At 41.9% G+C, this 27,195-nt stretch overlaps 1 protein-coding gene across 1 annotated transcript; it reads left to right on the top strand.

The window, feature by feature from the left end:
• Positions 1 to 578: 578 nt before the first annotated feature.
• LOC147108336 (ELAV-like protein 1) lies at positions 579 to 26,977 on the top strand. Its single transcript, XM_086004929.1, has 6 exons — positions 579 to 793; positions 11,031 to 11,258; positions 17,933 to 18,036; positions 19,061 to 19,214; positions 20,120 to 20,345; positions 22,831 to 26,977. The coding sequence occupies exons 2-6, from the start codon at positions 11,048 to 11,050 to the stop codon at positions 23,156 to 23,158; spliced, it is 1,023 nt and encodes a 340-aa protein (XP_085861055.1). The 5' UTR covers positions 579 to 793; positions 11,031 to 11,047; the 3' UTR covers positions 23,159 to 26,977.
• Positions 26,978 to 27,195: the final 218 nt, after the last annotated feature.

The following is a 27,195-nucleotide window of genomic DNA, read 5'->3' on the forward strand; positions in this document are numbered from 1 at the left end:
TCAATAAAGAAAATAAATAACTTACAATCCCACCGGTTGCAGAAGACTTCTGGTGAGCATTGCCGCCCAGGCTCAGAACAGTAGCTCCAGAGACCGATTCTGGTGATCTTAAAACAAAAACAATCCAACAGGACGAGCAGAATACAACACATAACAGGCAAAAACAGCAAATAAAAAAATCTCAATATATCTGGTTTGAACTTAAATATATTTTTTAAATGAGCTTTTCTGCAACAGAACAAAGAAACTTGAGGGAAGTTAAGTGATATTTGCATTCGGTTAATATGGTGTTAACACATATATTAACACCTGCCCCAGGGCGAACAGCAGCCGCAATCAGCTGCTCCCAACTTCAAACGAGCCGCAAATCCCAATCTAAACCAGCACCTCTGCTCTTGAGGACTCGCCCCTCAATATGGGCGTCAGCGCCGGCACCAAGCTCGCCGCACTCGTCTGCTCTTTAGACCAATAGCAATGGTGTACGAAGGATCGATCATGGCGGAGGGTGTGATTGACGCTGATTACAGCCAATCGTGTGATTCCGGAGGCGGAGCATCCCTATGATGGACAGTCGCTTTATCCAATGGAGAAGCGCGGGCGGTCTCAGGCTTGCTGATGGTGTGCGCGTAGACGGCTGAGCGCGGGGTTGACTTTGTTTGATTTTAACGGATTTTTTCTGCATCTCCTGGCCGGGTTTTTTTTCTCCCCCTTCCTCCTCCTCAGCTCGAGTCCCGGAGAGATACTATCGCCGCCTGGCACCCTCACCCCGTACCTACTGCGGGGCTCAGACAGAGTAAGTGCGGATTTGTCGAGAAAGTAAAACCCGGCATGAACCGGGAAACAGGCCCGGGCCATGCGGCATTGGGGCCTGCGCTACTACAAGCTAGGCCTCGGCCTCGGAGTGAGCTGGTTCCTCAGAGAGACAGAGAGGGGGGATGGCACGGTAGGAAAGGCCAAGGTGCAGTGGGGGAAGTAAAGGCCGGGGTTTGTCGTGATTGGAGTGGCAAGAGAGATTAAAGCTCGGGGCTTTCTAACCGCAGCGATTCGGCAACTCATAAATCGAGGCCGAGGATGTGCGCCGGTGGGGTTAGCCCTTCGATAAAATACGACGGTGGAGGCGGCGGGCGGGCGCGATGTGGAGGCCCCGGCGGCTCCTGCCCCGACCGCTTGGTTTCAATGGGGAAAAGGTGGAGGGGGGGGGCGCGCGCTGCTGCATCCGGCAGAACAATGCGCCCACACCCGGGCCAGCAGCTTTTGTACCCAACACTCACTCATTTCATTGTACAAAGCCCTTTAAACTCGTATTAAGAACGCAAATAAACCTTTCATCTGGATTTAGGGAAAACATAATCCAAACTAATAAACTCCAAATATTTATAATGCTTTTTAGAATGCTAATTAAATATTTGCCTTATAATTCACAGATGTCCATCAAACAAAGTTAAATTCCCCAGCGATTGATTCCCCTCCCAATACCTCACCTTCCTGCAGTTGGTTATTTCCCAAACTTCCATCTCCGGTACGATGCAACTGATTGCAGAGGTGTTGCACGCTTGAATGGATATGTAGGCACACATTGTTTACCAAGTAAAGGTAGATGAAGCATTTTCAATCTTTTTTTTGTTTTCCCCTTTACCTGCAGCTATCCAGTTCACAAATATGAATTGACATAATAGTGTAGTGTTTCAACTACACTTTTTTCTTCCAAATAGCACTTGAGCGCACAACGTCCAAATTTGTACTTTGCTATTTAAAAGCTATTTTGAAATGGTGAATTTCCAACAGCTTTAATACTGCACTAATTTTTCCACAAGGATGGTGTTTGGTTTGTATTCATTGAATTTTGGTAAGAACTGAATGCAACAAAGACTTACATTTGGTATTTGTGCCTTAGCATGTTTCTCACAAACTTCTCCAGGGACTTGCTATACAAATCAATTATTAAGAAGTGCAATATGTTCATATTGGAAAATGTGGTAGCCATTTTATATACAGCAAGATCCAATAATGAGGTGACTGACCAATAAACTTGTCATTGGTCGTGGTAGTTGAGGCTGGAATGTTGGCCAGGCCACTGAGTGAGCCATTGAATCTCTAATGTTCATTTGAACAGGGGATGGGATCTTTGACTATGTAGCAGTCCTTCAGTACTGCATTGGAAATTTGGCCTAAATTATGTGCTTTAAGTCAGTGTTGATGATGTACTGTATCGTAGAATGTTTTCTGGGTACTTATTTGTCTGTAAATTTGTTGTGATTTTGACTTTTCTACCTACTCCTATTGACTAGTTTTAATTAATTAAACCTGATGAACTTTTTAAGATGGCCATACATTTATTTTAAGGGTGGCTACTGTGCTGATAACCAAGGATTGTACTTGGGCCAAATTTCAGAATTCCTGTTACTTGTTGATGTGTATAATGGAGCACACTAAGCTGGGGCAGTGAAAAGATTCTGCCATATCCACTGGGAGAATTTTTTTGTGACTTGGTCCACATCAGTTAAATGCACACCTTTTCAGGATCCTGATTCTTTTCTCATTATAATGTTAATCTGGTTAGATACACAACAACTTGTATTTATATAGCACCTTTAATGTAGTAAAACATCCCAAGGCGCTTCACAGGAGTGTTGCAAGACACAAAATTTGACACCAAGCCACAAGGAGAAATTAGGGCAGATGACCAAAAACTTGGGCAAAGAGATAGGTTTTAAGGCGTGTCTTAAAGGAGGATAGAGAGGCGGAGCGGTTTAGGGAGGGAAATCCAGGGCGTGGGGCCTAGACAGCTGAAGGTACAGTCACCAATGATTGAGCAATTATAATCAGGGATGCTCAAGAGGGCAAAATTAGAGAAGCACAGATATCCCGGCAGGGTTGTGGGGCTGGAGGAGGTTAGAGATTGGGAGGGGCGAGGCCATGGAGGGATTTGAAAACGACGATGAGAATTTTTAAATCGACTCGTTGCTTAACCGGGAGCCAGTGTAGGTCAGCGAGCACAGGGGTGATGGGTGAATGGGATTTGGTACGAGTTAGGACACGGGCAACAGAGTTTTGGATGACCTCAAGTTTACGTAGGGTAGACCGTGTGAGGCCAGCCAGGAGTGCGTTGGAAACACTGGTTTGAAGGACGGATCTTGAGTTTCTGATGGCCAATTTTATAATTTAATAAGTGTACACATCAGTGCATTGTCCCAAGCGGACAACTTGTATTTAACGTAGTGAAACATCCCAAGGCGCTTCACAGGAGTGTTACAAGACAAAAAATTTGACACCGAGCCACATAAGGAGAAATTAGGGCACCACTTGTAAATCAAAGCCAACCGGGTTAATCATTACAGCCCAGGTGTTAAGCCTGAGTGACTGCATCAGCAATAACCTAGATTTTTTTCCCCTCTTTTGAATCGAGGTATTGAAACTATTGAGATGGTGAACAGTGAGCCAGTTAAATGAAGCTTGGTCCCCATGCTAATTTTAGATGGTAAAATCACCTTTGCCTGCTGCTACTGTACCTGTCAAGTCAGAAGGAAGTTCCTCAGGAGCATTTTGGACTTTAAAATGAGAGTTCTAAATGTTTGAATGCCAGAGTGTCAAATGTGCAGTAACCAGCTGGTGTTGCATTCAACAGTGTGCTGCACTGACCATTCCAAACATGCTTCTCTTTAAAATGCTGAGGTGCATGAATCTCTCCATCTGTGCTGAGGGAATTTCTTTGATTTGACCGGTAAAGTTGCAGCAGACTGAGAGTACAAAGGCAGGGTCTTGCTTTTACGGTGTGAAATTGGCGAGGGTGACAGATTGGTATATTTTAAAATGGTTCTCTGTTTAGTGGCTTTGTTCATCATCTTGCTGTTCCCTGTTAAATTAAAAATGAAAAAACTAAATGCTGAAATAAAAACAGAAAATACTAGAAATAGGCAGCAGACCAGTCAGCATCAGTAAAGTAAAAAGACATCATGTTATTAACAATTTGGGTTTGTAACCCTTCTTTGTTGCCTGACACTTGGCTTCATGGCAACTAACCGCACAGCCTGTTTCACAGAGATCACACAAGTCGATGAGGGAAGCCCATCTAATTCATCCTTCCATGGAAACCTTGACCATGTAACTACCGCTTGAGTAACTCCAGAGTTTTTGCCTACACTATGTATAAAGTACTTCCTGACATCAGTCCTGAGCTTATCGTTTATCACCTTATACCTAGTCTTGCAGTCATGCTTTAATTAGTGCTCAGAATTAACATTTTCTATTACACTTATAGTATCTAAGATTCCCCTCGTGTGCCTCTATTCAATACCGAAGAGTCATGGTGTTCCAACTGGCAAAAATGATGTGTGTTTAAGTGGTCCGCTGTATTTAAACTAACGTACTGATAGTAGCTGAAACATTTATTGGGGAGGGGTGATGAGTAAAATCTAGTAGAAGTGATAAAATAGAACACTTTTCTGCATATGGGCACACTCCTAGGTGCATTCAGTGGCTTTTAAATTGGCATTATATAGAGTCTCCAAACTGAAGTTTATGTTGGTACTGCCCATGTTCATGTAGCTGTTTATATTTGTAAATTTTAAGGGCATGGAGAGTGCAATTAATTTGCATTTATATAGTACCTTTAATGTAGAAAACATCCAAGATGATATATGGGGCAGTAAAAGGAGAGACAAATAGATAAAGGGAACATACAATGAGCCATGTTGTGAGGGGTAAGTCGGGAAATGCACAAAAGACCAACGTCAGAGCATTGGAGGGTATGGAAGGGAATACAAGGATGGCGGCAGTTAGGGGTGGAAAGTTTCCGGGAAATTTCCAGAAATTTTCCACGGGAAGTTTAGCTTGGGAATTTTGCCCAAAAAAGCACATGCTAGCATAATATTGTTTTTTTTGTATTTTTTTTCCACAGGTCCTCTCTTAAAATTACTAACAGAGATGGAATCTTAATTATTAAGGAATTTCTTAATCAATATATGTTTATCTTCTTACTTGGCTTGTTTTAATAATTACAAGTTTTGTGTGTGGCTGTGAACAAATGTGTCCTGATTGGGTGGATGAGCGATTAGCTCCCTCTATTTGTAATATTTGCATATCGAATTGTGATTGGCCTGCAGGCATCTGTAAGACTGCTATAGTTTTTTTTAAGATCCAGGTTAGGAGTCCTGAGGGAAGTCATTTTGTTTTCTGCTGATGTTGTGATGATGCAGTAAGTAAATCAGACTTTATACCAAATAAACCAGTTACTTGTTGAACTCTGTTGTCCTTCAATTTAAAATATACAAAATAATACACTATTGGTGATGTAGCGTCGTGTGTGTACAGGTCATGCTTCCATCACATGGAGCATCAGCAAAAATGTACTCACCCTGTTGCAATCGTGCTGATCGACTGCAGTTCGACACAGATGAATGCCCTTTATTTCTCTGCATAGAACAATGCCACGTTTACCGTCGGATGTGTGGAAGCATTTTACCCCAGGCATTAAAGATGGAAAGACTGTGTACATGTGCAAACACTGTAGAAAGCCATATGTAAAGAATGCCACAAAGATGCAGCAGCATTTATCCAAATGCAACAACTTCACTCAAAGCTCACAGCAGTCAGCCCAGAGTTCCTCTGCTTCCATTCAAGAAGATGATGGTTCTCATTCAGCATCAGGCTCCTTATCATCAGCAACTCCTGGCCCACTTGGAAGGTTCTTTGATACAATGGATAACCATAGCCAGAAGAATGCAGATGAGTGCCTTGCTCGAGCTGTATATGCAACAGGCTCACCCCTCATGCTCACAGCCAATGTGTACTGGAAGAGATTTTTCAATGTTATTCGCCCTGCATACTGTCCTCCCACCAGACATGCTTTGTCTACTTATTTGCTGGAGGCTGAGTATAACAGAGTCCAAGGAAAGCTCAAAGAAACGATAGCGATGGCAGACTGTGGTGCAGTTATCTCAGATGGGTGGTCAAATGTACGAGGGGAGGGCATCATAAACTACATCGCCTCCACTCCTCTCCCAGTGTTCTTCAAGAGCACAGACACGAAGGACAACAGACACACAGGCACATACATTGCTGATGAGCTGAAAGCGGTCATCAACGATCTTGGATCACAAAAGGTCTTTGCAGTAGTTACTGACAATGCTGCGAATATGAAGGCTGCTTGGGCTCAACTGGAGGAGGCCTACCCTCATATTACGTCTATTGGGTGCGCAGCTCATGGGCTTAACCTGCTCCTCAAGGACATCATGGGTTTGAGAACCATGGAAGCACTGTACAAGAGAGCCAAGCAAGTTGTTAAGTATGTCAGGGGAAAACAGGTAGTTGCAGCAACCTACAACTCCAAGCAAATGACCAGAACAAGAACACCACACTGAAGCTGCCCAACAACACTAGATGGGGTGGTGTTGTCATAATGTACAACAGCCTTCTGGAGGGTAAGGAGTCGCTGCAAGAAATGGCAATATCCCAGTCTGGGGATATGGAAACCACCATCAAGAAAATACTGCTGGATGATGTGTTTTGGGAGAGAGTGGTTAGCAGCCTTAAACTACTCTCACCAGTAGCATCTGCAATTGCTCAGATTGAAGGAGATGACGCTGTCTTGTCAGATGTTCTCGGGCTTTTTACTGATTTAAAAGAACAAATCAGCATTGCCCTACCCACATCCCTACTGCTCAAAGCAGGGGAGAAGGCAATTGTTCAATTCATACAGACGCGTCAAGAATTTTGTGTCAAGCCGATTCATGCTGCAGCATACATGCTGGACCCAAAGCATGTTGGGAGACCAATACTTTCTGGAGAACAGATCAACAGCGCTTAGTGTGATTTCTACCCTCTCACACCATCTCAGTTTGGATGTGGACAAAGTTCTGGGAAGTCTGGCAAAGTTCTCTACCAAGCAAGGTCTTTGGAATGGGGATGGGATATGGGAATCATGCAAGCATATCAGTGCACATACCTGGTGGAAGGGACTTTGTGCATCTGAGGCCCTGTCACCTATTGCATCGGTGATACTCCAAATCCCACCTTCATCAGCGGCTTCTGAACGAAACTGGTCACTTTTTGGGAATACGCATACAAAGGTGCGCAACAGGCTGACTTACAAGAGAGTGGAGAAACTGGTGGCTATCCGGGCGAACCTACAGCTTATTGAGCCAGATACAGAAGTGTCCACCACACAGCTAGACACTGACACAGAGGAGAAAATGGACACGTCAGAGCCAGAGTCACAGAATCAGGAGGAGCAATGAGGAGTAGAAGACTCAGAAGACTCATGAGTAGAAGACTCAAAGGGACAAAATAAGGACAAATTACAGGCTAAATAAGCTGACGCTCTTTTTATTTTATTTTAGATGGGTCTTTTTTGTGGGGGTTCAATAAAGTTCAAAATTATAACCTAAATAAAGTTTTGAAAGCCTGTTTTTATTTGTATGGAACAGTGTCTATTTTGACGACAAAGATAATATAAGGGTCAGAGACAAAAACCATCAGTGTGCAAAAAAACTCTAAATTCCCATGGAAAGTTTCCTCTTTTAAAAATTCCCAGAATTTTGCAACCCTAGCGGCAGTTGCAGAGATAGATATAGGACTGAGGACGAGGATTTTAAATGCAATCTGTTGGGGAGCAGGGTGCTAGTGTAGATCAGAGAGGGCAGCAGTGATGGGTGAGTGGGAACAGGAGGCAGGCAGCTGAGTTTTGAACAAGTTGGAGTTTTTTGGAGGGTGGTGGCTGGGAGCTGGCAAGGAGCACATTAGAGGAATTTTTTTACCCAAATGTTATTTCTGGGCCCTTAATGACAAATAGATTTAATAGGTTTGCATGTATAAATTATCATATTGCTAATTTTCCTCTTCAGAAGCTGTTTTAAAATGTATTTAATTGCAGTGTGATTATTTTAACTTTGATCCTAAATTTCTCATATCGTAAAACAAAAACACAAGACTAGAGCTTGCTCATCACTTTTGAAGTGCATACGTTTCAAATTTTAAAGTAATGTCCTGTACTGCCTTTTCAGTTTTGTGCTAAAAGCAGTTCTTGTGCAGATGTTTTAAGTATCAGATTGGCACAGAACTAAAGAGAAATGAAGCTTCTAGTTCAAAATAAGTTACTAAAAGGTAAAACAGTGGGAAGGAAAGGCATTTGAATGTTGTGAATGTTGAAAGCAAATGGTGGGGGTGGTTAGATGACTAGATGATGGAGTTGCTCGAGTGGTCTTGGATCACCAAGTGGGTCCTGGCCTTTGATCAGTGTCTGCATCCTTTACTGGGGGACCCTTCCATTTGGGCTGCCAGAAAAATGAGGAGGGAGGGGCTATTAAAATGACATACTACCCTGCATTGGCCCACTTTTTGTCAGGCTTTCACAGCAGATTAGTCGTGGAAAAGTGAAGAAATCCTTCTTGGACTGAAGGCGAGAGTGCAGTGGTGTATGGCAGCAGTGATGAACAGAATAAACAAAGACTATGGGGGGGAATTTTGCCAGCCCTGGGGAGCCGGGACTGCCGGGAAAATGGCAGAATCTGGGAGCGGGTACCGAAACTGCTCCCAGCCCGCCTCCGTGCCATCTTCCCGGGAGGCAGGTCCCCGACTCATGCAGGGACCTGTCTCTTCAAGGCGGGAAGGGGATTACAGCCAATTAAGAGGCTTATCCCCATTTTACCTCCAAGTGCGGGCTTCCTGACTGCTGCGAACCTCGCCAGGGTCAGCGAGGCGAGCAGTAGGTCTGCGGGAGTGAGAGGGGTTGAAAGTCCGCTGTGGAGGTGAGTAATGGGTGCAAGTGTGGAGAGGTAAGCATGAGAGGTGGGTGTAAAGTGTTAGAAAAAGTTTACTTACCTTTGCTTCTTCCTGCAGGCTTCAACCCTTAGGGATCCGGAGGTGACTCATCTCAACGGCAGAGATGACAGAATGGCTGCTGCATTCTCCGATGCAGCAGCCATCTGATTTCTGCTGAGGAAATAGGTTTTGGTGAGCCTTCAGTACAAGGGCTCACCTTCGAACAGAGATTCAGTGTTTGACAGCTTCTCAAAGCTGTCAAACAGTGACAGAGGAAACTTCATACACTGATGTCCTCTGTCACCGGCTTTCCCTTAATTGGCCGGCTAAGCCCACAGGGCGGGCTTAACAAGGTCAATCAAGGGAAAATAGCTTGGGTTGGCCGGACGTCGTTGGCAGCGGGACTGAAACCCGCCGCCATTGACAAAATCCATCCCTATAGTTCAGTTCTGGTTCATTCCTCCTGGTTATCACAACTTTTTTCACTCCTTTTCATTTGGTTGTGGTCCAAAATCTTTCACCCTCACATGTATTTGTTGCAAGCTATGCAGAATGTTTAGATGTAGAGGATACACAAGGAACTCTGATGGGATTTATGCCCACAAATAGACTGATCTGGTAATTCATGTATCAGTTCTCGTAGTACAATATAAATTATATCCCATAGCACTTCAGGTTTTATATATACTGGACCTCAGGTAAGTAATTTATATTGTTGAGTGGAATGTTGCTGCTTCTGGTGAAAATAATGTAACCAGTTTTTTTTTCCATGGTACCTTTTTCTGAACTGTACTTTGATCTCCAAGCAATATAGACCTTTTAGCAAGATAATGTAATGTAGGATAAATAACGTCGTTTTAAGAAGGGTTTAGTAGTTTAAAGTGTAGTTTAAAGCTCACTAAAGAAACTATGAATTACTTTACTGTGACATACCTCTTGCGAAGAATATTTTTTTGTATGAGTGTCGGCTGTGGTTCAGTTGGTAGCACCCTTGCCTCTGAGTCAGAAGATTGTGGGTTTAAATCCCACTCCAGAGACTTGAGCATAAAAATCGAGGTTGACACTCCAGTGCAGCACCAAGGGAGTGCTGCACTGTCAGAGGTGCCGTCTTTCGGATGAGACGTTGAAAGATCCCATGGCGCTATTTCGAAGAAGAGCAGGGAAGTTATCCCCAGTGTCTTGGCCGATATTCATCCCTCAATCAACAGCAGTAAAACAGATTATCTGGTCATTATCACATTGCTGTTTGTGGGAGCTTGCTGTGTACAAATTGGCTGCTGTGTTTCCTACATTACAACAGTGACTACACTTTTTTTAAAAAGTACTTAATTCACTGTAAAGCGCTTTGGGACATCCGGTGGTTGTGGAAGGCGCTATATAAATGCAAGTCTTTCTAACAGAAGGATTACAAATGCGCGGCATTACATAGTACAGGAAACTTTGTGCTATCCGGCACCGACGGGACCGAGCTGTTGCCGTTCCCTCAAAACTGCCGGACACACCAGCGTTAATGTTGAAGCATACGGAGCTTTTCATCTCCGTATCGGACAACAAACACTGTTGCTTAGCAACAGCTTCTAAACAGTCGGCCCGTACCTTGGAAGCGTCTCTCTGAAGCTGTTGCTAAGCTACAGAGACTTTGCAGAGCCTGACTGTTGGGGAAAAAAAAGCCACGAGAAGAAAAAAAAACCTAACAAAACAGCTCCTGATTTTTGCCGGTGGCTCAAGCTTGCCGGACATTTAGCCTCCGGATAACACAGTTTCCTGTATGGCACTTTTGACCAATTTCCCATGTGGTGTTAACCGATGCATGAGAAAACAAATGTTGTCATTTGCCTTATTTTGAGGGTATGGTTGGGGAGATTGCACAAGCCAATATGTCACATGTATGATGTGCTTAATTCATAATCTCCAGTACCAGCAGTGAAGATCCTGTAACCAACAGTACACCCTAGTGTTCTTTGGTCCAAAATGAGTTCTCTAGCCACCAGCTCGGTTTGGAAGGTCAAAATCTGTAGTTGTGGTGCTGATTATGTTTTCACAGTTCAAATGTATATGGTATGCAGATTGCATTCTTCTCACCATTACAACTGACTGAAGAAGAAAGTTCTGACATCAGTTCAACACACACTTGATCCAGGGCTTGGTGCACACAATTGCATTGTTTGCAGCTCCTCCAGTTCACTGGTATTATTGGTTCTGGGGATCTTGGCTTATGGGCTGGCTCTTTCCCAGACTATGTGATGTATTTGAATGCTTTATTCTTTTCACAGGTGAGCTCTTTTGTGAAATGTCAAACGACCAATCTTGCTACAGTAACGGTTACCAAGCAGAGCTTGATCTCATGGCTGAGGAATGCAAGGATCATGGGGATGACAATGCAAGAACCAACTTAATTGTTAACTACCTGCCTCAGAACATGACGCAAGATGAGCTGCGAAGCCTTTTCGGTAGTATAGGTGAGGTGGAGTCTGCCAAGCTCATCCGCGACAAGGTCGCAGGTAAGGACCTTTAAGGTAAAGCCGCAGCCATTGCTGCTTTTTTATTCTTCGATAATAAGATTTCTAAGCAAATGTCTGGTAGCCACTTGGATTAATATTTTTTTCTTCTGAATTTACTTGAACTTGGAGCCAGCTCCTGGAATTTTGCATCAAGCATAGCCAAATGTGAGCCATTTCTCATCTAGTTAAGTGGGGAGTAGCATAAATTGGTATGATGCTGCCACTAGCATCTCAAAAACCTATTTGGGGGATTACCACTGGCTCGTTTTCTTCTAGGATGTGGTTGCATTTCTAGATGGTGATAAGTTGCACAATGCAAGTCTGTTTGGTGCAGTATCTTTTTGTTCAGTATAAACAGTGGTTCCTTGTATTGAGAGTGTTGCTGTATGGTAAATGATTGCTGGGGAGCTCTGAAACAAGGGCACAGGGAGACTTGTGTCATCGGTATCTCTGAACAGATAATCCTGTCCAGAGAAAATGATACAACGTGCATTACTTTTCAGTGCATTGGGTTTGGGAGATGTGGCTAATCTAGTTTACCCAGTTGTCCAGACAAACTGCATCTGCCATAAGTGGGCCCACTCATTCTACATTGAAAATTGTACCATTGGGGGGCTCAGTATAGTTGTAGTGCTGTGACAGAGTATTAAGTACAGGCTATAAAAGTGAGACTGGGAAATAAGTAGCTTTGGGTGACACCATGGTGTGAAGGACAAGGGTGTCGAAGTGGCTATTATGGAATGCTGTGCTTTTCATTATGTCTTCATTCTAAAATGCGTAGGACTTGCACTATTCTTTAGATTTCTGCGGATTAGGTAGTTGAATGATATTGATGCCATTTTCTTCTTGGTTGCTGTCTTTAGGAAGACAACACTTTTTTAGATGTGCAGGTGAGACTGAATGAGGGAGAATATAAAGTGTTTAGTGCAGAACCTCTTTACTGTGTGATTTTTGATTCTGCAATCTTGCAAAATTTACTTTACTGTCTCAGTTTGGAACTGAGCTGTACAGAGCAACAAGGATTTATTCGTTGATGGTGTCAGCAGACCTCAGCAAGAATGGTGCTCTGGGTGGTTTAATTGACCTCAGTATCGCTGGGTTAGGGATCTCTCCTGCAGTTTGGTTTTAATGTTTGACTTCATTTACTGAAGAAAAGTTTCATTTTTTTTTTTCAATAATTGGAAGTATAATATAGACAATTTGAAACTTTCAATTTGTAAACCAATTGACTCTTGTTGCAATTCATATACTGTGGTTAAGGCTTGTTGATTTTCCATCCTTGACAATTAGTTAATAAAGGCTTTCATATCTAAAGTTTTGTGGTTCAATTCAGTTAACAGTTCTGGATCTATATTGGTAGCTACTGATTAGTATGTTGATAACTAAAGACACTTTTATACTATTGGTGGAAGTTGGACTGGAAACTCATGACCTCGAGTGCACCTGTGTGTCACAGATCCCAATGGAGAACCAATAGAAACAGTCCTTTGTTTTCCACACACCTATTTTCTCCTCCGTGGGGTCCCAGCTGCCATCGAGGTTTGGAGTTTGCCTGAGTTTATATTAGTGTGCTATTGATTGTAGGAGCACTGCCATGTCATCAGTGTAAACGTAGCTTATGCAAGTTCATGGCATAACCCAGTTTAGGTGTTCAGTTTTAAACAGGACTTTCCAGTATTGTAAGCATGTTTCTCCTCCCCTCTCTCCCCAAAGTTACTCTTTAATAAATATTCTGTTAGATGGCATCTGTAATGGATACCACCTCCCTGAATATTTTGCTAAAATTGGGCAGATATGCTAGCACTTGCCACTAATAGACTTGCAGAAAGGCAAGACTGTTCCACCTAACAACTCTGGAAGAAAAAATAACCAACTTTTAAAAGAATAGAGTATGGAATGGTGGTTAATACATTGGGCGTTTTTTTACACTGAGTGCAGCAAGCAAAAGGAGACATGTTAAGCTCCTCTGATCCGATAGCATCGTACACACATGAAAATAGGCATTATGATTCTGCCTTCTGGATAAGATAGACAGTTTTAATAATGCAAATCTTAGGTGCTGGATCTGCATGTTTGCTATTTGTGAGGCTGGGTTTAAAGGCAATATAACCATGAAAGGTAAAAGCATCTTTAATGCTATATATCTTAAAGTATTTTTTAAAATTTAGTCTGTTAATCATTAAAGGCAGTTAATTATTTTTATGATGGATGTTCAATTTAGTGCCTTTTTTTTCCTGTCACAGTTGCACTATTTCCATCCATCTTAGTGCAGCATAAATATGGTTTATTGTTCGGTGTGGCCTTGAGCCTTACAGACCTGGATCTTAAGTTTGATCTCCATCCTGGCATCAGGGAAGGGAACACATGTTTTATGTTACTGGCCATTGACCACACCCTCACCGCCCCCGCTCTCTTTTTCCCCCGTCCCCCTGCTGAAATTGCAATTGCACTTATTGCTAAAAGACAAGATCATCCTGATCTGTGATGCTTCTCTTTCTCTCTCGTTATTCTCCCACTCCCGCCCCCCACCCCCAAACTACCCTTTCCCAAAAGGCCTCTGATTGCTGGCCAGCCTCAAAAGATGAATACATTTTGGATTAGGGGCTGGAATGCTAGCACTGACTATTCTCTGCAATCCACATTCCACATTTATTTTTATATAAGGGTAGCTCCAGTGAAGGGGATTCTTCTCTCTCGCTCCTAGATCTATTTGGATCCCTCCCCTGTGCTGTTAAGAAGGTGAACTGAAGGCCTCTGCCAGTGCTGTCTTAGAGGTGTGTGGCAATGATCTGGTCCCCCTTTTCAGCAGATGCAGCAGCTTCTTCCCAGCATGATTCATAAGGCAGCAAAATGGATACCAAAGCATGCAGGCTTTTACCATCTAATGTGAATTGATGATCTCCCACCTGTGACACATCGGGCTGGATTTTCATTCAGAAGCCGGGGTGGAGGCGGGACTACAACTTTTGGGTTGTAGTCCCGCCTCCATCGAGATGCGGCCAATCCACGCGATTTTCACTTGATTGACCTTGTTGGGCCCGCCCAACGGGCTCAGCAGGCCAATTAAGGGCCACCCGGCAACAGGTGACCTCAGACTGAAATTTCATCTGTCAAGACGGGTTGACAGATGAAATGTCAGTGTTTCACAGCTGTTTGAAGCTGTCAAACACTGACAGTCTTACTTCTAACCTGAGTCCTTCTACGCAGACTCAGTTAGAAATCTCACCGGCACTGAAAGCTGCAGGCTGTCACTTTTGACAGATCACAGCCATTCTGCTTTCTGTGTCTGCTGAATGATGGACTCCCGAAGCCTAGAGGAAGGAAGGCTGTAGAGGTAAGTACAGGTAATTTAAACTTCTTTACACACTTTAGACACACCAAACACACTTACCTTTGCACTCATGCACCCATCACTCACCTGAACACCAACATCTCGACCCCCCCCCTCCAAGTCCTTCAACTCGACGGCCCGACGACTCTAACCTGGCGTGGTTTAGAGCCGTCAGGAATCCCACACGACACCCTTCAAAATAGGGATTAGGCTAAAAACTGCCTGTTAACTACCTGTTAATTAGCATTAATCCCTTCCCGCCTCGGGTCGGCGGGTCCCAGTGCGGGGCGGGTACCTGCCTCCTTTGAAACTTACATGGAGGCGGGTTTTGGGCGGGATGGTGTCAGGACCCCCGAATTCGGGATTTTAGCCCCCCGCATGCCTAAAAGCCCGCCTCACGGCACACTGAAAATCAACCCCATCATGTTAGCCCCCAACACATTATCCTGCCAAACCACCCAGTTCTTGCACATCTTTAAACATTTCATGGTTAGCCCATTTATGGAGCAGATGTTCTTCTGGTTTGTTGAGTAGGTAAATGTATCATGTGGGTGACACAGAGCCATACAGACAGGTAGGTTCTATCCCTGTTCTGTGTTAAATGAGCTGCCTTCCATTGGGGCTCCAGTGGGAAACTACAATTGGGCTCCTGTGTTCCTTGCTTGGGAGGGAGGGAAATTAACCACTCTAATAAGAACGTAAGAATGACCCTAATGTACATGTGTATAGTGGAAAAGACGATTGAAAATCCAAGTGGAATGCCTAGCTGACTTTCCTTCTCCCGAGGTTGCTGAGGCCAATTGTAACACCTCTTCCGCCCACCCTGACTGATATTCTCATAATGGACCCAAGACTACTTTACTGTGACATTCCACACTGCTTATTTACCCACTGAGCCATTGGTAGGAGCTGTCCAGCATCTGCTACCCTTTTTCAATTGCAAGAAATTCCAAAGATATCCAAGTAAATGTATCTAATCTTAACTTTGCTATGTCTCACTTCCAAAAGGAAAACCGCCATTGGACGCCTTTAAGCTTTTAATCCTTGTGCATCGTTAAATTAATTTAAATTTTTGATCTTTAATTTTATTAAGCACTTTATGCCTATATTTAAAATGAACAGCATCTGTAATGTATTTAAATTGCAACGTGGCTTTGTCTTTTTTAAACCCAATTTTTTAGTTTAAATGCAAACATCTATGTAAATATTTGCTGTTTATAACGTTGGTACCTAAATGGAACAGTGGATTCATATGTAAGTTTGGAGAAATCCTAATACTGAAACATTTGACATTTTAACTATTCCAAAGTAATTTGTAGACCTGAAATAATTGGGAAACAATGGCAAAAGTCTTTGTTTAAAAACATGCTGAATGTTTCTTCCAATTGACCATTCTTTACGTGTGAGCCTGGATGACAGTTGGCGGACTGTTCAACTGTTGGGAGAGGGGTGAACAGGGATCTCAGTCAAGTCTGTTCCTGTCATCCCTGATGTTCATTCGGCAATTTCAGGGGGTGGATTTACAGGAAAACAATTAGTGTAAACTTTGCCACTCCCAGATGGACCTGTCATCGAAGCTGGAGGGGGGGTGTGGAAAAGGAAAGCTGTTGTGCTCAGTACCAAAACAGGCAGTGCACCAATCCAGTGAGCCTTCTGGGAGACTAAGGTAGATTAAGAGTTCTTTCATAGAATCCACCAGAAGTGGTAATAATTATACTGAACATTTATATTCATATAGAGCCTTATGTCAAAATGTGTGATGTTTGGAGACAACAAAATACTTATTGCTTAGCTTCTTAATGTGATGGAGAGGTGTGCAGATAGAGCAAACTTGAGTGCTTTTTGATTAAGTTCAGAAAACCTCACCTGTTGCACTCATCCTTTGTCTTTTCCTCAATTTCTGTTTGTATCCAGTGATCAAAAGCAGTGCTATTCCTATAGTGAATGTCTAAGCTGAGGAAGGAAGCTTTATATAGTGCTGATTGTTTACTTCCAGCAGTGTATAAAGTGTGTTTTTGTACTTCCCAGACAGTTGTCTTCTGCCTGCATTTGCTCCCAGAACAGACTGACAAATATTCCTTTTTGTTACCTTTAAAGTAGTTGTAAGTTTTCTCTCTTTTTCAGTAGTCACTGTTTCTTTGTTGTTGTGACTCTGACTGCCTTCACAAGAAATGATGAACTTCCATCCCTTTCCTTTCCACATCACTTTTTTGCCAGGAGTGGAGCTGTTGCAGTATCCATCCAGCATTCTGCCAGTGTTGCTATGAGCTGGACATCAGGAAACATATAATGGGAGCCTTAATAGCCAAGTGAAAATGGCTCTAAAAATATTTCAATAGAAAATAATGAAAAAAAGTTTTAAAATAATGCCCAGCCACTACACGTATATCAAAACAAAAGCAAAATACTGCAGATGCTGGAAATCTGAAATAAAAACAGAAAATGCAAGCAATACTCAGCAAGTCAGGCCTGTACATGTATTGTACCCCATTTAGATAGCACATCTTACCTGAATTGAAATGGTTTCATTAAAGCTGCTTCCTGTTAGGGTTCTGCTTTGTTTAGTCATGGTGTAGTTGTCATTCCCATGTGATCTTTACATGCATGAAACTGTTATTAGTTGTATGAATTTCAGGAAAATACAGTGAATAGTGTGTATTTTTAAGAGTGTTCTCACAGTGACACCTTCTTTCCAGTAAATGTGCCTGTAAAGGGTGGACTGGCCAATGCTGCTTTTGTGCTTAGTTGGGTTTATTCTGCAGTTTGTTTGGTATGAAGTTGGGTGACTAGTAATCAGACTTGTCTTATTCAATCAGAATAATGAATTCGGTACAATTTATAGCGCTACAGTGTTAAACATATATTGCTGGCTTTGATCGCAGTGCAATTTGTATGCTGCACATGTAAAAATTTGCAGTGTATCAAGGGAGCAGGTGGTGTGTTGTCTTTCAACTATTGATCCACAGCCAGGCTGACTTTTTATAGAAGTTCTGGCGTTGCAAGAGAACCCTGCTTCATTCTGTTAATGTGACTTTGGTACGTGTCTCAGCTGTGGGTTAAGTTAAACTGGGGCTGGATTTTTGGCTGGGGATTTTATGTGTAGAGTGCGCCTTGAGAATATTAACACAAAGTGGGATAGAGGGTTTTAGAAAACTTATAACTAGCAGTACTTTAATTTCTGCACTTGTTTGTGTAAACAGTTACTTAATGCAGCTGACAAAACTTTGGGTCCCTATGCAAATGACAGTTTAAATGGCAATGGGAACATGAGAAAATAAGAGTTCTCCCTTCTGGGGAGCTAGTAACTGGGATGTTGCTGACCGAACACTTCCTTTTTAAATAGGGCACAGCCTCGGATATGGGTTTGTGAATTATGTGGACGCCAAAGATGCAGAGAGAGCTATTAACACACTCAATGGTCTGAGGCTGCAGTCAAAAACCATAAAGGTAAGGGTCCTAGTACAATAACATTGTGCATGTTTCAGTGTATGTAGACATTTAAATCTTTTCTCCCTTCCCCCAACTACACCCCTTGAAGTTGTTGAATCGTTCTGTTGCAAGGGTGCTTTGTCCTCTTCCCTAGCTCAGAGGAGGTAAAGCCAGTTATGGCAACCTGCTGCTGCCCTAGCCGAGATCAAATAACTTGGTCAAACATGGCACCTTCCTGGTCTGTTTGGCTTAATTCCATGCTGGGCATTGTTTTGTCAATTGAGCTGTCATGGTGCTTGAATATTAGGTTATAGATGTGTTGTACAAAATGTCACCACTGATGAAGTTCAAACCTCATGTTGATATAGTTGTTTATAAATAAAATTTTTAGTGGGTGTTAAAGCATTAACATGCAGCAACAGAGTTCCCTGCAATAGTGCAGTTGAGGTTTTGATTGGAGGCAAGGCCCTTCCTTGAAGTAGGAGGAAAAGCTGGATGCTGTCTTCTGTTTGCTTTTGTGTACCTCCTTGGAACATGCTGTCTGTGCCTGCAGACTTGGCACATGTGGGCCCTGAGATCATCAAGGGTATACATTTAGGGAGAAAAGGGGTTGTGTGATGGTTAGGAGGGCTCATATCCTCAACAAATTAAATGGCAGTGAAGTTATCCAAAGGCAGTGTGCTTTAAAAAGATACTCTCCAGTAAATCTGTCAACATTGACTAGTATATCAATGAGCATATCTGCAAAGTCCCTCGTAGTTGGTGGTGTTACCAAGTTTATTTAAACTTTTGGTACAAATAATCTATAGGAAAATTTGCACCTGACGCTAACAAGTGATCTCCTCAAATTGCTTCCACCATTACTACTAACCTTGTAACCTAGTGTTTTATAGCTCAAAAAAATGTGCTCTCCAGATACAGCCTAAGTTCAGGATGAAATCCATTTTTCACAATTCAAATAGACGTAGAAGTATTTCACATACCCAACATTATGCTTTAGTAAACTGCTAATGCCAGCAGTGGACATGATTTTGTTTGAAAGGTTTCATATGCCCGGCCGAGCTCCGATAGCATCAAGGATGCAAACCTGTATGTGAGCGGGCTACCAAAAACGATGACACAGAAGGATTTAGAGCAGCTTTTTGGACGTTATGGTCGCATCATTACATCTCGTGTCCTCGTTGACCAAGTCACGGGTGGGTAACATTTGCATTTTCAGCAATGATAAAAGGAATATATGTATAAATATGCATATAGGTGATATTTGTAACTTCAGAATATTGTCTCTGAGCCTTTGGCTGCATAAAAGTGGACCTAACTAGCCCAGTCTAGTGTGCACCTCCATTAGCTTGCTTAATTTTGAGTGGTCAAAGCATAAAGCTTCTATGGCTTGCACCTTTCCACCCATCTTTGGAAACTGGGCTTTTTTTCCCCTCTTTTTCTCTTATCCAGAGGGAGTGGTTCAGCTGGTACCACTGTTTCCCCTGAATGCAGATCAGTTTCCATTTTGTTTAATACCTTTTTTTAAGTGTTAAGCTATCAAATGTTATTGGTGGATGAAATTTATTTGATTGGGCTGCTGGCACTATCATGTACTTTTTTTCAAATTATTTTTCCTTGCTAGTTTTTTCCCCCCCCATACCTTTCTGAAGATGTTGACAGCTTGTTATTAGGATATATATAGTTGCACAGTAATTCACCCAAGATTTATAAAACTGGTTAAACTCTATATTGCATTCCTGTATGGAATCACAGTGGGACTGTTTTATATGTGTTACTTTTAAACTGCTGAGATGGCAACATTCTATCCACGACCTTTGACTTTGTATGGTAAACGTGGACTACTTTTATGCTAATTATGTACCAGAGACTTGTATGGAGATTTTTCCAGTAATTACAATTGCAGTCAGTCTAAATACCACCTTTTTAATGTTTTTTTAAGCATCAAAAGAATTTAACTTAATGATATGTACCAGAATAAATCAACAGGCTGCATTTCATAAACTGATTTTAAATAGATTGCTGGCACACTAGTTGACTTTCTTCAATTGTTCTTGTCTCAGTTGCAAAACGTTTGCTGGTGATTCTCATCTGTTTTCAGGTATGTCCAGGGGAGTGGCTTTTATTCGTTTTGACAGGAAATCCGAAGCTGATGAAGCTATTAACAATCTGAACGGGCACAAACCACCTGGTGCTGTTGAGCCAATTACGGTAAAACTTGCAGCCAATCCTAACCAGAAAACAAATGCATCCCTGCTGGCACAGCTGTACCATTCACCAGCAAGGCGGTTTCCAGGACCATTGCACCATCAGGCACAGAGATTCAGGTGTGTTACTGTCACTCACACAGGTGCTAATTCTGAATGGCTTTTTTGTGTCGATGGGGAGGAAGCAAGGAGTAACATGAAAGACTACTTGACCTTTTGTGGATCTCAACCACCTTTACTTCAAGATTACCTCGTACAGTGATTCATTCCGCACCAAAAAAAAGGACTTTAATCCTGCTGGACTCATAGAGGCTGAGGCATTGCTTTGCCACTGTTTCCCTGTTAAAATTTATTGTGGATTCTTTCAGTCTTGATCCTGAACTTTACAACTGGGGCAGCTGATGTGTTTGGCCATCCATTATTTAACCTGCTGTTCAATGAGCACCAATTTATACCTTGATTAACGTAGATCATTTGTTGGATTTTTGTTCATCTTAAGAATATTTTTCTGTCATTAGCTTTTGAAAGTGGGTGCTAGAAACAAGATGGACATAACCAGAAAGGCTAGTTCAGCTCAGGTCACTTAATACTGCAATGTCTTATGAGGGAATGGGGATCCAAATATTTGGAGTAGTGAGCCAGATCCATTCTTCACAACTATCAAATGATGTACAAATTATTAAAACCACATTAATTTAGGTGGAATCATCATTCAACACCATGTCAGCCCCCCATATATTTTGTGCTCTGGCGTTCTGGGGCCACACCGTGTCTGTAACTCCCTCTCTCTTTTCCCCCTTTCACAGAATCACAGAAACCCCACAGTGCAGATAGAGGCCATTTCGGCCCATCGAGCCTGCACCGACACATATCCCACCCGATCCCCGTAACCCCTACACCAACACATATCCCACCCTATCCCCGTATTTAATCCCCCTAACACTAAGGGTCAATTTATCATAGCCAATCAACCTAACCCGCACATCTTTGGACTGTGGGAGGAAACCGGAGCACCCGGAGGAAACCCACGCAAACACGGGGAGAATGTGCAAACTCCACACAGCCAGTCAGCCGAGGCCGGATTCGAACCCGGGTCCCTGGCACTGTGAGGCAACAGTGCTAACCACTATGCCACCGTGCTGCCCTTTATTTTTCTATCTTTTTTACCTGTCTATTTTGCTTGTCTCTGCAATCATGGGAAAGGAATGAGGTGGCAACATCATTTTCTACTAAGTCTGGGAAGAATGCTGGAGATAGTGCTTATGCTTTGGGGAAGAGGCAGTCTGAGATTAGCTTATTTTTTGTGGTGGTGAGGAGGGGGCACTGTTAGATGGCAGCATCCTTGGGCTCAGTGGCCCCGCGTGAACTTCTAACGGCTATTTTGAGTAATGCTAGGTAGGTTGGCCAAGCCCCTACAGCAACCCTCGCTCTCACTTCCAGCAAGGGCCACATATGAGTAAGGACTATTGAGTACAAAGGGCTTACTTACGGGGGGGGGGGAAAGCAGCTGGCATAAACAGTTAATCTTCTGTGAGCTATCATGCCTACTGCTCCTGGCAACGTTCCTTTACCCTGTCACTGAGGCCGTGTCTCAAAAAGTTATGATGCAGCATGTTCTGATTGGATGGGAGAAAAGAACTGGTGGGAATGGTGTATTAGCCTAGTGTGAATGCTGGCACTACTGTCTGATGGTTCAGGTTCCATTGATAGATCAGTTGTTTGTGCCAGCAGGCTTTTTTTTCCTGACCAGGAGCTGCTTGACAGGCCATTTGAAATTGTGAGGTGGGCTGAATTTGCACTGGAGGTTTGGACAACATAAGATTTAGCTTTTAAAATGTTTAGAATTACACTATTTATTCCAAAATTAATGTCATAGTTTTTGTATTTGCATTTGACATTTGAAAATGCTTTCTTATTTGCCTTGTCAAAAATGTCTGGCATTGGGTATTTCTGTCTGCTACAAGTCCGCCTAGTCATTTTGGGTTTGTTCAGATGCTGCCTTTGCAAGGAAGTCTGCAAGAAAATTGCGAGATTTAGCTTTAGACACTTTTACCAATATGATGTAGCTGCAGTTTTGACGCTTTTATGTTTGGTGCTTCTGTAGTTCAGGTTGCAGGAAAGTGAAGTCCATGAGCCAACTCCCTGTGTTTACATTGATAAAGCTGCTCCCTTGTCCCAACGGGTCTAAAAAGCTGTAGCGGTAATGGAGCCATACTTGTTTACATGCGGAATGCAGCCAACAGAGGTGAACTTAGCAAACATTGTTTGGCTGTACTCGTAGTGTAAAAGCGCACGATAGAGTTGTGTAGGGCTTTACAATACCATAAAATGCTTTGTGACAGTTTGAAGTGGAAGACTTGTACTCTGGATGAAGTGTATTAATGTCTGCATTTGTCTATAAACGTGATATGGATCATTTTTGCTAAGATTAAATCGCTGGCTTAACACCTTTTAGTTTTCCCACTCCCCTGTAGTGAGGTTTTTATCGTCTTTTAATTTTTTTGGGGGGGAGGGTGAGAATTTTTACTAATTTCTATTTGTTTTTGTCACTTTCGAAGCTTTTGGCACCAACTTCTTGAGTTAATTTTCTTTGTTTGTTTGTTAGGTTTTCGCCGATGAGTGTTGACAATATGAGTAGTTTGTCGGGTGTGAACGTTGGTGGTCACAATCCATCTGGCTGGTGCATCTTCATCTACAACCTGGGCCAAGACGCGGATGAGGGGATCCTGTGGCAGATGTTTGGCCCATTCGGAGCCGTGACCAATGTCAAAGTTATACGCGACTTCAACACCAACAAATGCAAAGGGTTCGGCTTTGTAACCATGACAAACTATGAGGAGGCTGCCATGGCCATTGCTAGCCTGAATGGCTATCGCCTCGGAGACAAAATCCTCCAAGTCTCCTTCAAAACCAGCAAGTCACACAAGGCGTAATTTAAAGCTTGTGCGCGTTTGTAAGCATTTGATTAGAAATACACTGCTGAAAGGTGAATAAGTCCACTAGTGTAAAGCAACTCTTATTGTTGTGACAGAAGTGTTTTGTCTACCATTCTAGAAGAATAAGTGAAAAGGATTTTTTTATATTACTAGTACTCTGGGATGCAACTAACATGAAATGTTCAAATGTTTGTTACCTTTCCTTCCATATTGCCCTCCTTTCTTCCCAAAAAAGGAGGGAAAAATACTGAACCATATAGTCGTTCAATGGATTTGGAATAATATCGCTTTAAATTGCAATAGTCATTCCATTTTAATATAATCAGTTGTGTAACTAGCAGCTCTTGGTTGAATCCTGCTTATGTTTGGGAAAGGAATTTCATAAATGCACTACTTGCTAGCACAGGATTCACGCATTAGTGAACCTTTTTGAATTAAAATGTGCTTGCTTTGTGCCCATAATATTAATATGTTTAGTATTAAGTTCACTCAGACTCTTGACCCATGGTTGTGATTTACAGTTTTCTGTAGATAGTGTAAATGGCACCTTATTGGTCCTCCTTAGTTCTCATGAAATATGGCAGTAGGTGGAAAAATAATTCAAATTTTAATTCCTGACAAACGTATAACTGTGAGCCAATCGCCTTCAGTAATGATAGATTTACAGTATACAGTACAAGAATGGCGCAGGTGGCTTTAACACATTTGCCAAATTTCTAGGTGAAAGGAACAAGTTGGTTGGAAGTTATAATATTACAGGATTCATTCTACTTGTAATATCCTCGAGGTTCAAACCTTTGAACGTTTGTAGGTTTGTTGCACCCCATCCAGTGAACTCCATTGCATTTCTTTTTTAAAAAAAAAAAAAAAAAAATTTTTTTGTTTTTTGCGTAATTGACATGCTAAGCTGGGATAATGCGTCAGAATAGAAAGTACTTAATGTTTTTTTCATACAGGTTAGCTGTCGACACAAAGCTTTGTTAAAATAGATTTAAAGAAGACTAATCTAAAAGTTTTTTCAAACTGCCTTTGAACTTCGTTAATGTTCTGTTATATAATTTCTTTTCATTTTGTTTCCTTTGTTTTGTTTGACTATTGATTTTACTTTTGCATTTATGATCATTAAATTTGTTTTGTTTTGCTCCAATTTTGTTTTGTTTTTGTTTTTTTTCTGTTTTAAAGTTCATTTGCTGTTTAGCGCTTCAAATTTTTATTTTACAATTTGGGGTAGGGATTGAGGGGCCAGTGTGCAGACAGGCACCTGATCTTTAGGTACCCTGCCAAAGAGTTTTACACCTTATGCTGAAGTGGGCTTCACAGAGCATCTATTTTTATAAACAAACTTTTTACAGGAGTGCTAGCAGGGAATTTTGAGTGGAAAGTTTTGTATGCCAACTGGTGAGCTTTTAAATAAATTAACCAGACTTGAACCTTCAGTAGACAGGTAGCTGTAGCCGGCTTTTAAATCTTTGTCAGAATTAAATGCAGACACAAATCCACTGGTCCTGTTTGAGTCAGGGCAAGTTGCATGGAGGGAAGAGAAGTTTTATTGCTTATGTTTAGCACATGATTATGGATAGTGCTAAGAAGTGGTTTGGAGAAACTAAACTACTTAAACCCATGGTAAATGCACAGTCGAGCTTAGTCCCAAACCCATGGTAAATGCACAGTCGAGCTTAGTCCCAAACCTATGGCAAAGGGAGCTGACACCAAATGTACCATTCCTTGTAACCTTTTTCTTTGTGCCAAACACGCTGGTGTGTTTAAACACGAGAATAGGATCTGTGAGTGTTATTAGGGTTTCTTGAAATATGGATAGTTAAACTGTTGTGGACTTTCAGTTGAACTTCTTTGCTCGGTCCCCAGCTCCGTAGTACTTCAAAACTCAAAAACACAATTTTTCATATGCCTATATAATTTGGACCTCTTCAAATTGTAGGGAAGTTAGTGCAATTCCTGGGAGCTGAGGGCAGTAAGGCTATCGGATTAGTGGAGACTGATTTAAGGTTCTCTGATTTCTCATTGCAGGCCTTTTTCCTCCCAACTCTGCCTATTACATTGCAGTCTCCAGTACTAGATGCAGTTCATTCTTATTCAGATAACAAGCCAATTACAGTGATATTTCAGATTTTACTTTAATGCTATTGCTTGAATATCAATTACATTGTGGTAGAAAAATAGAAGGACTGTCTTCCACACAACTAGTAACATTTGAGAAGTAATTTGTATCTGAAGTAATTAAGAATAGTCTGCTGGAGGAGAATAACAAAGCAGGTGTGTGTGTGTGGTCTTCTACCGCAATCTGACTTTTAAGTTTGGTTCAGAGCTAATTATTCACTAGTGCAAACTGATTTATTATTCAGCCAGCTAAAGGCCTTCAGTTACTCAAAATATATTCAGAACTTGCATGTAAGGCAACCCCGTTGTGAAAAGAGAATCTGGCTGACAGCTTGTGCATTTGTTGGGGAGCATACATTTTGTGACGAGATTTAAGTTTAGTTTGTATGAAGAATGATTTTGGCTAGGCCATTTGAATTACTCAGCAGTAGACCTCTTTGCCACAAAGTTCTGATATGTGACAGAAGTTGCTTTTGGTATTTTGTGTGTGATTGAAGTGATAAAGCTCTTGATACCTGACATTTTTTAATGGATTTCTAGGCCAATTTGTCTGTAATGTTAAGCCAATAATTCTGCTCACTGACAAGTGAATGGTCAACAATTAATTTATTTTGTGTGACCTGATGACTGATGGTGTATTTTTCCAACTAAAAGGTATTGTGCAATTACTGGTTGGACAAGTGTCATAATTATTGCTCCTTGTCCTTCCATCCAACACGCTTTAGAACTCAATACAGCCTGCCGGTTAAACCAGATGGATTTAACTTGCACCTACCTTCATCCATAATTCACACTTGCCCTCTGCTTATTTACTGCACAGCATCTAGTTAACGTGAATTGGCTTTTGCCTAATGCTGTGTTAGTTTCCACGGTGTGACATGTATACAAACCAACTCCGCTGCACTTTTCCCAAAGTATAAACTGAGCTAGATACAGCTTTCGCTGCAGTTAACAGATATCAGACAGCTGCAGCTTGTCATCTCCCGGGCTACACTGTCTTTGTGCCCACAATTGTTTTTTTGGTGGTTGGGAGTGGGGGGAGCATTGATGCTTTATCCCAATAGGACACTAAATTATTTGTTATATTCAAAGCAAAAGCAAATGAAGTTAAACTGAAGAACCAGACCCTGGGTTGCATCTCCTGATAGTGGTTCATAACAGATCAGTTGTCATTTTTTATGACTAATTTTGCTTGCAGACCACATTGATTCCTGGATTATATCAATTTGTAGGGCTATCTGTGTGTCAGCAATCCTAATTTATTACTGTCCTAACTGGTTATTCCAATGTTGCAAACCCTCAATAGTCTTCTGTACTAGTTACACTCTGATTACAGGATAACAAAGTAAAAGTGTAGCTATAAAGGATTTCTCTCTGGCTTAGAAATCTTTATAGTCTTTTATTTTTAAAAAAACTCTCCTACTTATCAGTACTTGAATTCCCAAAATGGCTGGACAGCTATGCAGCACAACACAGGACAGGTTAGTTTACCAACAAGACTGCTGCAATTCCATATATTTTCCCCAACCCCCACTGTACACCTTTTACCCAAGGTAAGATTTCAAGATGTGCTTTACTCCTACTTAACACTGCAAAAAAAAAAAAAAAAAAAAATCCCTACCACATATTTCTTTGTCTTCTATTCCCACCCTTCTTTTCTCCCTCTCTCTCTCTTTCTTCCCCCCCACCCCCCCCCCCCCCGGAAAAAAATAACCATGCTTCCAGTGTGAACTTAAATTACTTTAATGTTCAACCATAAATCCTGTAACATGGAGAGATGCTGGTTTCTGGAACCTAGTGACATTATCAGAAGAACAAGGGTGATGTCTGAAATAACTTGGACCTTATTTTAAAAAAGAAAATCAAAATGATTCTCTTCCCTATTCATGGCACTCTCCTAGAATAGTTCACATCAA

Source organism: Somniosus microcephalus, chromosome 13, assembly GCF_052327205.1.
Source record: "Somniosus microcephalus isolate GS21.2 chromosome 13, FLI_Smic_1.0, whole genome shotgun sequence".
NCBI classification, from domain to species: Eukaryota; Metazoa; Chordata; class Chondrichthyes; order Squaliformes; family Somniosidae; genus Somniosus; species Somniosus microcephalus.